General features: G+C 37.8%; 1 protein-coding gene across 1 annotated transcript; it reads right to left on the bottom strand.

Annotated features, from left to right (window-relative positions):
• Positions 1-6748: 6748 nt before the first annotated feature.
• On the bottom strand, positions 6749-12734 carry LOC123320953. The gene is made up of 3 exons (XM_044908453.1): positions 12389-12734; positions 6853-7125; positions 6749-6814 (listed from the first exon to the last, which is right to left on the bottom strand). The coding sequence occupies exons 1-2, from the start codon at positions 12726-12728 to the stop codon at positions 6854-6856; spliced, it is 612 nt and encodes a 203-aa protein (XP_044764388.1). The 5' UTR covers positions 12729-12734; the 3' UTR covers positions 6749-6814; position 6853.
• Between the last annotated feature and the right edge of the window lie 1186 nt (positions 12735-13920).

Here is a 13920-nt window from a genome sequence, read left to right as displayed (position 1 = left end):
TTCACCATATGAAAATAATTTTCTCAAGTTTTTGTAACGGTGTAAGGTTGGCACTCATGAAAAGTCGTTGATGTCATAACGCCGTTGCCACAACTAATATCAATTTTTATTACGAAAATGCCGAAAGTGATTTAAAAAAGAGACAGGGTTTCAGGAGATGCTATTTAGAATTCACGTCCTCTCATTCAAATAGTTATACCCTGATTATCTAAAATCCACAATACGTCAAACGGTAGCGAACATATTCAATGTAAGCGAATTTATATAATAATTCATTTGAATCTAAACGACTTATATTTTTTTTATTTTTTTTATAGCAGGGGGAATCTGCGTGAAAACACGGGGCTCTATCTCTCGCCCAGAGGAACCCATTTCTAGGGAACACAGTGGGGTTACTCACTCTTCCGAGTTCGCAACCCATTTTTTTTTTTTTTTTTTTTGGTGTAGCAGGGGGAAAATCTGCAAACAGACGAACACACCCTCTCCTGAGGGGGAACAGTGTGGGGATTCTCACTCTCCGAGCTCGAGACCCACTAAAAACCCTTAACTGCTTCTTCATAGGTTCCGGGCATTTTGCCTATTAACCAGTTGACTCTTATGGTTTCTGGACTCTCACACGATCATAGTCGTGGTGATATTTGTATGCTGCCTATAGCTTTTATAGGTTAAGCTCTTCTTTGGTTACATTTAAATCCTTACCTGATCTTTGGGTCTTCGGTAGTAGGTTCTTGACCTTCTAGCTTCTTCCGTTGGATCGTAGTCGACTAATCTTCGTAGTTCCTCATTTGGATGTTGTTTGGCTTTGTCGAATATCCTTTCCGCCTTTCTCTTCATAAATTCTGTAACTGGTTCCCATTCCAAGTCCTTGTAGATTTGTTTGTTCCTAACAAACCAGGGTACGTCCATCGCCATTCTAAGGAGTTTATTCTCAGTGGCCTGTATTTTCTTGATGTGGGTCTTGGCTGCGAAGCCCCATGCCGCCGATCCATATGTGAGTTGTGGTCGCGCAATTGTTTTAATCATCGTCAACTTGATGTTCTTATTCATATGACTTCTTCTGCCTATGAGTGGATAAAGTTTACTCATTGCGGCTTTTGTTTTATCAACTGCACATTTGATGTGGTTTTTCCATGTAAGTCCTCTGTCAAGCGTCACTCCTAGGTATGTTGCTTCATTTTTCCATTCAACCTCTTCTCCATCAACTTCAAGGTTTTCTTCCATCCTCAATCTTCTCTTTTGCAGTAATATTGCTTGAGTCTTTCTTCCATTGATTTGGATTTTCCATTTGATGCACCATTTGAGTAATTCATCTATGGCTTCCTGCAGTCTCCGGTGTATGATCTCTGGGCGTCGATGTCTGAACGCTATTCCTGTGTCATCTGCGTACAATGTGAGCATATTTCTAGCATTCTTCGGGATATCATAGACGTATATTACATAAAGCAGAGGTCCAAGTACCGATCCTTGAGGCACTCCCGCTTCTAATTGTCTGATTTGAGAGGTTGCTCCATCTATTTTCACATAAAAGTTTCTATTCCTCAGATAGTTCCTTATAATCTTGCATAGCTTGGTCGAATATCCTGCTTTTTTCATCTTGTAGATTAGGCCTTCGTGCCATACTCTATCAAAAGCTCTCTCGATATCCATCAGAACTAATCCTGTGGCCTGTTTGGTCTGCATTCCTTCGGTGACGTATTCTATGAGCCGTAGTAATTGGAGTTCAGTCGAGTGTTCTCGTCGAAATCCAAATTGTTCGGGTGGAATTATCTTCAACATTTCTGTTTCCTCATTCAGCCTTTTGGCGATAACCCTCTCGACGACTTTTCCTAGTGCTGATAATAGGCTGATTGGTCTATAATTTTGAGGAAATTTCCGTTCCTTTCCAGGCTTGTTGAAAACTATCATTTCTGCAGTTTTCCATCTCTTTGGGTAGTATTCGGTCCTCATCACTCCGTTTGTTATATTCGTCAAGGCTGCTATTCCTTTTCTAGGCAATTTCTTCAACATATAATTCGTTATCCTATCTTCTCCTGGTGCTTTCCGGTTTTTCAGCCTCATTATTATCTCTTTGATTTCTGTTGGTGAAGCCGGTTTTGGAATGATTTCGGTTTCCGGTGGTTCCATCATCAGTTCTTCGTTTGCCTCCACTTCTTCTTCTAGATCTTCATTGTCATCATCATTTCTGTAATTTATTCTGGCTTCTCTCTCAATTGAGTCGGCAAGTGCTTCGGCTTTTTCAAGTCTCGTATATACCATTCCGTTTGCTCCATGCAGTGGAGGTATAACTGTCCGTTCTCGTCGTAAGCGTTTTTGCATTTTCCAAGCCGAGTGATCTATTGTATTCAGTTCCCTTAATCTCTGGTGCCATCTGTTATTACGCAGTTCTGTTAAAGCATTTTTCAATATCTGACTATGCTTATTCAGTTTCTTCTTGTCTTCTTCTCTTTTTGTTGTTCTGTAGATTTTCCTGAGTCTTCTGTTCTTTTTTATAAGTTCCTTTATATCCCTTGGCGTATCTCCATGTGAATGTTTCGGAATTGGTTTCCTTATTCTCTTGGTGCTTTCTTCATAGGCTTCTTTTATTTGATTTTCCAATTTTTCAACTGCTTCATCTAATTCATCCCGGGTGTTTATTTGGGGAATTTCCGTGATTTTCTCCTGAAGTAAATTCTTATATTTCTCCCAGTCTGTGCGATCCTTGGTTTGTGTCTCTTCTTCGTTTCTTGGGCCATGTCCCACTATGAATTCTATGGGATTGTGGTCTGAAGTTCCGTCTTCTATTGTATCAATGCTGATTTCTTCAGTGATGTCTTTCATTACGACAATGTCCAGTACATCGGGTAGTCCATTTACTCTTGGTATGTAGGTCGGTATATCAGGTCCTATCACAACTGCATTAAGTTTTTCAGCATAAATCTTCAGTCTTCTCCCATTGGTATTTTCCACCCTACTGTTCCATTCCTGCGATTTGCAGTTAAGATCACCAATTATGATTTTCGGGTGTCTTCCTACTAGTAGCATTTTAAGATCCTCTTCCAGCATGTCCTTATCCGGTGATTTATAAGTCGAAATAATCTTCACTTGTCCTCGATTGGTATTCACAATAATCGATATTGCTTCTACTTCTTGACCATTGAATATTTGGTCGAAATGGTGATCCATATTCCTTCTAGCCAGTATAGCAACGCCACCTGTGCTGTTAGGTCTATCATTTCTGTAGATATCGTAATTGGGAAATGCTATCCGAACGTTGGGGTTAAGTCTTGTTTCTTGGAGAGCTATGACATCCGGTTTCTTCTCTTCAATCAGTTCTTCGAATTCTGGTCTGCGGGCTCTCAATCCTTCGACGTTCCAAGAGACGATTATGAGATTGTTCTTTATCGTCGTATCAGCCATTAAATATTCTTAATAATTTGCTGCATCTTCTTTTCAATCTCTTTCTCCAGATTCTGCATCATCGTGCTGAGGAGGTTTTTCGTGAACTTATCCAGTTCCTCAGTGATTCCAGAAATTCCTTTTCTGGTTTCGGCTTTTTTGACGGTTTTTGCCTTTTCCGTCTTTTTCTCTGGTTTCTTCGTCTCTTTGACTGCTTTGGTTGCAGTTTCCTGGGGTTTCTTCACTTCCGAAGAGTTTTGGGATGGCCTCGGTGTATTTTGTGTTGGCCTCGAGCTGGTCTGGTTCGATCTTGGCGATCTCTTGGTCTTTTTAGTGACCAATTTCCATTCGCTACATCCCTTGTAGCTGGCTGGATGTCCTTGCTCTCCGCAGAGAACACAAGAGGCATTTCGCTCCTCGTTCTCCCTGGTAAGCGTACACTCCTTGGAGCTGTGATTACCGGAGCATTTCACGCACCTCCATGGAAAAGTGCACTTACTTTGGGCATGTCCATATCGCCGACAGCGGTAACATTGTCCAGGCCCAATCGTCCTTCTCTTAGGTTCAACAACACAGTTCATGTTGTAGAGCCTTTTCACCTCGAATATATCCTTATTCTGGGTTTTAACCAGCAATAAGGGCATCGGCTGTTTTGTTTTATTTGAGGTCATCCTTATGACCTCAGCATCGACGATCCCTTGATCCTTGAGGTCGTCAAGGATCGTCGGGATATCTGCATCCAGCGGTAGGTATCTCACTACCGCGTATATTTTCTTTTCTTCCTCCCGTTGAAGAGTGTAAAACTCCCTATTTATTTTATGAAGGAAGTCCGTCATCCTTCTATGATCATCGGCGCTTTGTGGGACGATTCTTATACCGTCCTTTACTGTCGTCGCTCTTTGGTATTTAATACCGTTTCGCATTAACGCGTTCGAAATTGAAGTCCATTCGGACGTACCTCTCAGGGTCACAGGGGGGATTTTTTCTTTTCTCTCCACTGGAGTGGTTTTCTCTTGGTCTGGGGTTTCCAAGACTCTTTTCTTGTTTGTATCTACATTTGACGAGGAGCTATCCTTTCTCACTCTTTTGGCGGGTGGGGAAATTTTGGTTTGAGGGGTTTTGACCACCTCCATCTTCTGTTTTTGAACCGGTAAGTTCACTTCTTGGACATTTTTCAAAATAATGTTCTTCTTGAGTGCTTTGGAGTAACTTTCCTTATTTCCCTCCTGCAACTCGAGCCTCTCCCTGAGATTTTTAATCTCAGCAACTAAGCTAGATACGCATCTATCTAACTCATTCACCCTCGCTTTCAAACTTGCGTTCTCCTCTCTCAAAATATCGTGTTCGGACACGACATTAGCGATTTCTGGCGCGTCTTCTTCCATTACGGAATCGCAGTCCGAATGGTCAGACATTTTAGAATCTAATTAATAATTACTTTGCTACTCAAAGAAATTGGAAATAAAATTTTTCAAGACAAAAGAAAAATGGCTAAGTTATATATTTTCTATACTATGAGAAAAATAAATCGACTCACCAGTGATATCCGTGGAACCAGCGATCTTGGAGGTGATCTGGACTCTACACTGAACACACTGAATTTGAACGAATTTCCGCTCTATAACGCATACACTTATAGAACTTACAAAAAACTTCGGAAGTTTCGTAGACGGAATCAAGAATTCCGTAGCTTCGCTAGTGTCAACTTTCACTTCGACTTTCTCTTTTACAACACGAGAGATGACGTATCGCACTGCATCGCTAGTGTACACTTTCACTTCGACTTTCTCTTTTACAACACGAGAGATGACGTATCGCACTGGTATCATTCAACACATCTACCTGCTACAACGTCTCGAGGTGAACTGTCGCGACCCACTAAACCTAACTTGCTTTTTATTGGTTCCGGGCATTTGCCTATAAACCATTTATCCCTTGATCGGTTAATTTCTTCTTGCACATTGTCGTGCTAGGGTTTTCATGTTCGTCCTTTTCGGATATCTCTTCTTAGTATAGTTTTAATAAGGTTCCGTACTCATTTTAATCTCTCCTTAATTGATCTCGCGGTCTCCTTTTGTAAATTCTCATTCTTCCTCTGTCTTCCTCCGGATCGTAGTCCACTAGTCTCCTGAGTTCTTCGTTTGGATGTTAATTCGCTGTTTCGAATAACTTTTCAGCTTTCCTCTTGATAAATTCTGTGATGGTTTCCCACTTCAGATATATCTCGATATATCTTTTTGTTCCTGACAAACCAAGGCGCATCTATGGCATATCGTAGTAGCTTGTTTTCTGTAGCCTGAATTCTTTGTATATGGCTCTTTGCTGCAATGGGAGACCGCGACATCAATTGAGGAGAGATTAAAATGAGAACGGAAACTTATTAAAACTATACTAAGAAGAGATATCCGAAATGGACGAACATGAAAACCCTAGCACTATAATGTGCAAGAAGAAATTAACGGATCAAGGGATAAATGGTTTATAGGCAAATGCCCGGAACCAATGTAAAGCAGGTTAGGTTTAGTGGGTCGCGAACTCAGGAGAGTGAGTAACCCCACAGTGTTCCCTATAAATGGATTCCTCTGGGCGAGAGATAGAGCCCCGTGTTTTCACGGTCGCAGATTCCCCCTGCTTTAAAAAAAAAATCCCATTGACGAATATATTTTCCTAAATTAGGTGTCTCCCAAGATTCGGTTTTGGGGCTAATTCTTTTTATTCTTTTTATTAACGAGCTTCCTCAATACTTATATTGTGGCTTGCATTGTGATTCTTTTTGCCACATACGTGGCTATTAAAGCTCGTAATTTGAACGAAGGATATGTGAATCTCTTACTGAGAGCTTCTCTTTGTGGTGCCGAAGAAAGTTTTGATTGTTAATTTGGATAAAACCAAAATCATCAAATTTCAGATTAGGGATGGTCTTGATTTCCTTGTGAAACTTGAGAACATTTCCTTCTATTTACATATTAAATTGCTTGAATTATGTGCACAAAAATTTGAAAAAACTCAAGACATGTACTGAGTTTCATGGTTATAATACTAGACATAATCAGTGGCGGATTTGACTTAAGGCTATTTCTGCTGAGGAGAACTTTTCACAACTCATTGTTACCATTTCAAATTTTTTTATTATGCAGTATTATAATACTGTTTGCTGTTTGCCCCTGAATGTTTTTGAGAAGATCATCAATTTGGACAAATCGAATTCGCTAGAACTCGAAATTTTCTAACTACAACATCCCGTACAGACGCCGTTGGTCGAAACATCAAAAAATATTACAAATCGAAAAATGTCCACTAATACTGACAGAGATTTGACAGATTTCATCAATATAGGTATCTAGGAAACACACCTTTAAAAATCAGCATCTCATTCTGAAATATTCTGCTTAGTTGTATTTCATCACAACCCCTAAATAGGGGAAATAAAGTTACAGTAAGTCATTAACAAATGCAAGTGGATGACAATTTTCTCAGATCAACGCGAAACAACCTTCATTTCATCATTGTTACACAATTCATAAATACAGCTTTTGCATTCTTCCAATGATTTTAAATATTGTTTCTGAAGTTTGGAACATGAATTACTGTCACCACAATCTCTTTTCCATAAATTCCTTCTAGTAGTCGCAACATAATATTCGATACACAAGGAACCTATTGGACATTCCTCACTTGTGTTGAGGGTGCCTTTTCTGCAGTCACTGTCGGGATGTTCACCCTCGCATTTTCTGCATAAGACCGAAGAAGCTGAAAAAATATAACTGATTAATTTATAATGAAAATACTGAAAGCATGAATTGATTTAATCTCATAAAAATTTGAAGGTATCAGGAGTTAAATGTTTAAAACTTCAGAATGGAAAGAAATATCTGCTAAAAACTTTTGTACTTCAAAAAATGTCACGTATTTAACAGAATTTCAGTCCTCACCTGAGTAATCCAATAATAAAAAGGGGAACCTAAAGATAGCATTTTCGCAATTGATCATTCGGGAGAATTTTCATGCGCAAAAAAATATTAAAAACGAATATTTCATGTGAAAAAATGGTGGGCACATTTCAATCAGATCAACATAATTACATTCTGCTTAGAATAGTGCAGTGGCGGATTTACCATAGAGGCTGAGTAGGCTGCAGCCTAGGGCGGCAGATTTCAGGGGGCGGCAAATTTGGGGACAATTTTGTTTGTACTAATTATAGAAACTGAAATACTTGTATTTCAAAAATATTTTAATATCTATCTACATCTGATTTTCCCTAAATATAAAAAAAACTGAACAAGTAGTGCATCATTACTATTTTCCTGTTTCCCTCTTATTTCGGCCGCATGGGACTATACTGAAACTTCGTGAGGTTGAAAAATTTTGGTGAAACCAGATTCTGAATCGTTGGGATGTGTTTCTTCGGTTCCTACAAAAACACAATTCAAGAAATGTTTGTCCAGAACTTCGTACCTATGGCTCTATGTACAGGATGGGCAAAATTCGTTGTCTACTGAGGGGATCTCGACAACTATAGCAACTAAAAGAAAACGGATAACACATTCTCGAGCTCTTTTTTCATGACTAATTTAAATCTGAAAACAGAACCGGCCTATCATTTCAAAATTTTGAGTTATAAACAAAAATTGGGATTTTGACGATTTCGAAAAGTTCTCATAACTTTTTTGTGTTTGAAGTTACAGATCTGAAAGTTCTAAGTCACTTTTATACGTAGATCCTACTGACAGAATCTTTCTTTTCAATTCGAAAATAATAAGTTCAATGAAAGTTTGCTTTTGAAAAAACGAAAGTTCGCCTAATATTTCGAAATGAAAAGAAATTTTTGGTGGATTCTACATATAAGAGTGCCTGTAGAAGGTTCAAGTTTCAAATCTGTAACTTCAATGACAAAAAAGTTAGGAGAACTTTTCGAAATCGTCAAAATTTCATTTTTTGCTAATAACTGAAAAACCCTGAATTTTCAGAAGAAACTAGAAGAGAACTTATTTGTGAAGAAAAGATCAAGCTATCCAAAATCAATCTTTCATTGTGAAATATGGATATGAAAAAAAAAAAGAAGCGAAACAATGTTTAGGAGTGGGTTTTTCTAGCACTTTCATTAATAGAGGAACAGCACCAAAAATTTCTACCCCGCATAAAATCTGCTTGATTTCATTCTTGTCAGTTTTTCGATTCTCAAGAAAAAAATTAAAAACTGCTTTTCGGGCTGTAACTAAGCAGTGGGGCTCAGAGAAGAAAATTTTACATTAAAGGTCCAGCCTAATTTCTGACGAAGAATCACCCCCTTAATTTTTGAAACTGTTGGACCAGATACCATGTATATATGGTGTGCCATACTTAATGATAATAAATTTCTTCTTTTCATTTGATATAGAATATATCTATTCTATTTCAAACTGTGTGCCCAATAAAAGTGATTTAATTACGTTTATTGAATGTATATGTGTGTGACTAATATCAATTAATATATTCATTACTTCGCCTCTCTAGAAGTCTATGACAAAATTTTATTTCATTCAGAAATAAACATTCTATGTCTTGTGAAATCTCATCTTAATCGTTGCATTGTAAAATTGATCTGGGAACTCGGGAACTGACACATCGATTCCCTAGGTCACAATAATTATGAGTAGTTATTAGTAAAACGGTGTACAAATCTCAATGTTACATATTCACTGACACAAAAATTTCCCCAATATTTTGAACTAAATAATTGTGGTAAGGGCGGCAAAATTTTAATAGCCTTCTGGCGGCAAATATGTAAATCCGCCACTGGAATAGTGTAACATATACAGGGTGTTTCATGAGTCGTTGGCCATAGCCTAATGATGAATGCAGGTCATCCAGGCCTTACAGAAAACTTGCTTGTTTTCTATCCTATGGCAATTAGTTTCCGAGGTACGGGGTGATTCATGAACATTGGTCTAAATTTTCGATAGCCATAATTCTGGACTGCAAGGTCCGATTTCGATCAAATTTTATGGTTTAGTTCACTTCGGAATGCTTTTTCAAACGGCTCATGATATCTATATTTTTTACATCCCTTACAGAAATTTCGTTATTGCCATGAAAAACTGCATAATTCATTTTTCACTTTGCATGGAACACTCGTCACGAGCGAATTAGGGACCGGTCGAATTAATATTTGATGTAATTTTTTCGTAATGCTGTCCTCTTTTTATGCCTTCTGAGAAAATATTTTGCCGATATTCCGAATTATTTTGAATTCTGTTCAATTATTTTCCATTTTAAGCCCTCAGCACCTACTGCTGTTCGTAAACTGAGTGTTCCTAAAAAAGTATGCAAAGTTGAGCTGTGAATTATTTTGAGAGTACATATTGAATTTAGACACAAATGATGTTAACCCTCTTGGAAAATGTAATCCGTAAGTGCATAGCATACATAAGTATTAAAATTTATTCTTCTGAAATACTTGGAACCTATTTATTTCCTTTCTTTTCTGAATCATTTTATTCAAGCAAACTTTTATATTATCAGGCAGTTTTCGTTGTTCTACTGCATTCATTTGCACAGGTAAGTATTATATATTTAGGTTAGATAATCATATAGCGACATTTTTTCTTCTTTTCATTTAGCTCATATGCCTTCAGTACTGAACTTCAGGACTATATTGCTGTTGGTGTACTTCAAATTTTAAATGTCTGCATCTCGTAGGTATACTGTATTAGATATTATTGTTATAAATTCGATTTCATAGCTCTGGATGTAGAAGGTTCTGATCCAATATGTTAAAAACCAACGTTTTCTCTACGGATCACATCATTCTGCTTAAAAATGTACATCTAACCTCTAACCTACCAGTTCAGTTCACTGAAGTGAAATTTCTAATAATGATAGCTATCTACGCCAATGCGCTAGTGTGACGTCATTGGACGCAGCCTAGTATTTCCGATCTCCATTTGCGCCTCCTTTCCTACATCTCTCTTGATTAATATTACAAAAGTGATTGAATAAGAGAGAAGACAGGGTTTCAGGAAGTTTGATATTCTAATACATATCTACAATATATCAGACGGTAGCGGACATATTCAATGTAAGTGAATTTAAATGTATAATGTTTCATCTAAACACATTCCAGATCCTCTGGAGTGCTTATTGTTGGAATTTCTGTTATTTCCGATTGTATTAAATGGCTGTATTTAGCCCAATTTGTATATTCTCTTAGATGAAAATTACATAATCAAAGTGCTGAAAAAAATTAAGAATAGTGCCCCAGGTTCTGATACTATCTCGATATCGTTTGTTAAAATTAGCTGTCCTCATATTCTTCCATTTCTTGTCAACATTTATAACAGCATTATACTCAGTTCTAAGTTCCCCTCTTGTTGGAAATGTGCCCCTGTCACACCTATCCCGAATAGTATCAGTATACTACCTGAATTATCTAAAATTTTAGAGCAAATAATGGAAGTCTAACTTTCCGAATATCTCAAGCTGAATGGGATTCTGCCTGCGACTCAGTCTGGTTTTCGTCCGGGTTATAGTGCAACCAGTGCACTTCTCGATGTGACTGATGACATTTTTCAGTCCATTGATGAATCCAGATGTTCTGTTTTATTTTTGCTGGACTTCAGTAGAGCCTTCGATACTGTACGGCATGATATCTTTTCGGCTATCTCGAAATCTTTTGGAGTGTCAGGTGAAGATCTTAACCTTCTGAGCTCCTATCTTGCTGGACGTTCGCAGTTTGTGAAGTTGGGTGACAGGACCTCATGCGCTAAATCTGTTCAGAGCGGAGTACCCCAGCCTCTTCTTTTCATAGTGTACACCAGCCAATTCACCAAGAGTATCCTTCATGGAAAAGTTCATATGTAAGCTGACGATTTTCAGGTTCTTTTTGATTTCCCCATGAATAATTTTGATATCGCAGCTGTTAGAATAAATGAAAATCTAGATCGGTTGGCACTTAAAGCGGAAAAACATTCTTTGATATTGAATGCAAGGAAATCATTCGCTATAATGTTTGGGTCGAAAAATAATAGAAACTTTGTTGAGAATAATCACAGGGCTGTGATCCGCGGTGATACCATTAATTTCCAGGAGAACGTAAGAGACTTGGGCCTGATTGTGGACAGCTCGTTGAGATTTCTTGAGTGATCGAGTATGCTCTACCAGCATAGATCTTTTTTGCCTATTACTACAAAGAATGTCTTGTGTGAGATTTTGGTCATGTTAATATTTAATTATAGTTCTACTGTCTACAGCTTTTGTCTTGACCAAGAAACATTAGGTCGAATACAGCGTGTTCAAAATAGCTGCATCGGGTTCATATATGGGATTAGGAAATATGAGCAGGTCTCGCATATGCTAAAGGCGCTGTACTGGTTGCCAATTAAAAAATGTTTTGAGTATTATACCTTGTGTACTTATCATAAAATTATAATTGAGAAATGTCCGCCATATCTTTACAACAAACTGAGGTATAGAACTGATATTCATGATTTGAATATAAGGCATAGGAATCTGCTCTCTTGTCCCCAACACAGAACGGCCATCATCCAGAGGAGTTTCAGGTACAATGTGGTAAAATTTTATAACGCAGTGCCAAATGAGTTCAAAACGTTTACGCTCGTAAGATTCAAGAGAGAAATCAGGGCTCTTCTCCTTCAGGCTCTGTATGCATAATATCTCTGATTGTTTTCGAGAGTCAGTTTTTTTCCGTTGTTTCAGAGACACCTTTTTTATGTTTATTTTTTTTTTCTGCTCATTGGAATTGTATTGTTGCTTAACTTTTTTTTGCTCTCTCTTTAGTGCTTATTCCAAATTGTGTCACATAACAAGGGTTAAGTGGTAGAGCACCTACTTGGTGAACTTCCCCTTGAGTTTTAAATTGGGAAAATAAAGACATTATTATTATAATATTAAGTTTTTTCTAGCTTGGACCCCAATAATATTTTATTTCTTAATCCGGGACCGGGATTCTTATCAGGTATCGACTGTATGCATTCAATATTTTATACGTTTTTGTAGAAGCAGAAATAATACTCACAGTCTTTGGACCCAATAGCTTCATTGTTGCATTGTGATCCTTGGCATGTATTGCAGAATTTCAGTGCGGTACCATGATTTCCTACCTGTTGTTGACACCAGTTGCCAGGAGCACACCCTCTACGATATAAAGGCTCACTGCCCGTGTTTATTATATACTCTACATAGCAGTGATCTTCTCCCTGGATGGTACATGTCTTGAGATCAGTCACGGTGCCTTTGCGACAATCAGAAGAATATTGTGTGCTGCTGCAATACTGACATTCCAAAGAATTGACCAATGAGATAAAAATGTTATTGGTGCTCAAAACTATGAATATTAAGGATACGTATATCTTCATGATTGAAAAATTCCTGAGTTGAATCTTGAAGTACCTTATATATATGAATAAAGATAATTTGGAAATAAAAAAATTGGCTTTCATATCTCGAAGAGATAACCATAATTCATTCCATTTAGATAATGCAAATTATACATAATTATGCATGTTTCTTTCAGAATTAGCCTTAATGGAAAGTCTATGTATAAAGTTGCCTCACCTGCATTTGCCGAAAAAGTATTAAATTCTGGATATGGTCAATTGAAAATATTTTCTCACTCGTACACTATTGGATCAAGTCGTTTTTGAACTTGCTATGGGTTTTTTGCTAAATCCGGATCACTAGGAATAAAAGTTGTCATGAAGATACAATTTTGCACCCTCATTCTAGAATAGACTAATTTTTGAGAAGAATATTTTCAGTTTCCAATTCAGGATTCCGTTCGGAACTGTGAACATTCCGCACCGTTTTTATTTATTTTTCAATTCTGAAAAACGATGTCGCACCGTATAAAACATCCTGAATTGGGAGATAACCGAGTTTTTGTTTTTCGGTACCCATAAGCAGAAATTAAGACGTCTTCATCGACGTAAATATTACCGATTTTCGACACATACCGGGGCACATCTAGTTTCCACACCCCCCTTGGTGGGTATAAAAGCAGATGTCTCCCCGCAGGTCAATCAAGGATTCGTCAGGAATAGACAGATTTATAAGGACCTGAAATGGGAAACCATAACGGAATTCATGAACAGAAAAGCAGAGAAATTATTCGAAACAGCGAAAAACCATCCGAATCAAGAACTCAGGAGACTAGTGGACTACGACCCAGAGGAAGACAAAAGGAGAATGCGAATTTACCGAAGAAGACCAAGAGATCAATTAAAAAGAGATTAAAATAACAACAGAAACTTATTGAAAAATTCAATAAAGTGTTAATCCAATAGAGGATAAACACACAAATCCCAGCACGATAGTGTGTGAGAAGAAAACCGACCAAGAGATGAACGGTTTATAGGCAAATGCCCGGAACCAAAATTCAAGAAGCAGTAGGGTTTTTAGTGGGTCTCGAGCTCAGGAGAGTGAGAAACCCCACACTGTTCCCCCTCAGGAGATGAGGGCGGTTCGTCTGTCTTGCAGATTTTCCCCCTGCTACACCAAAGGTCAATCAATTCGATTGAATCCGATAAATGCTGCTAGTGTTGATTACGC

Source organism: Coccinella septempunctata, chromosome 1, assembly GCF_907165205.1.
Source record: "Coccinella septempunctata chromosome 1, icCocSept1.1, whole genome shotgun sequence".
In the NCBI taxonomy this organism is placed as follows: Eukaryota; Metazoa; Arthropoda; class Insecta; order Coleoptera; family Coccinellidae; genus Coccinella; species Coccinella septempunctata.
The sequence above is the reverse complement of the archived record's forward strand: the minus strand, read 5'-3'. Positions and strand labels throughout refer to the sequence as shown.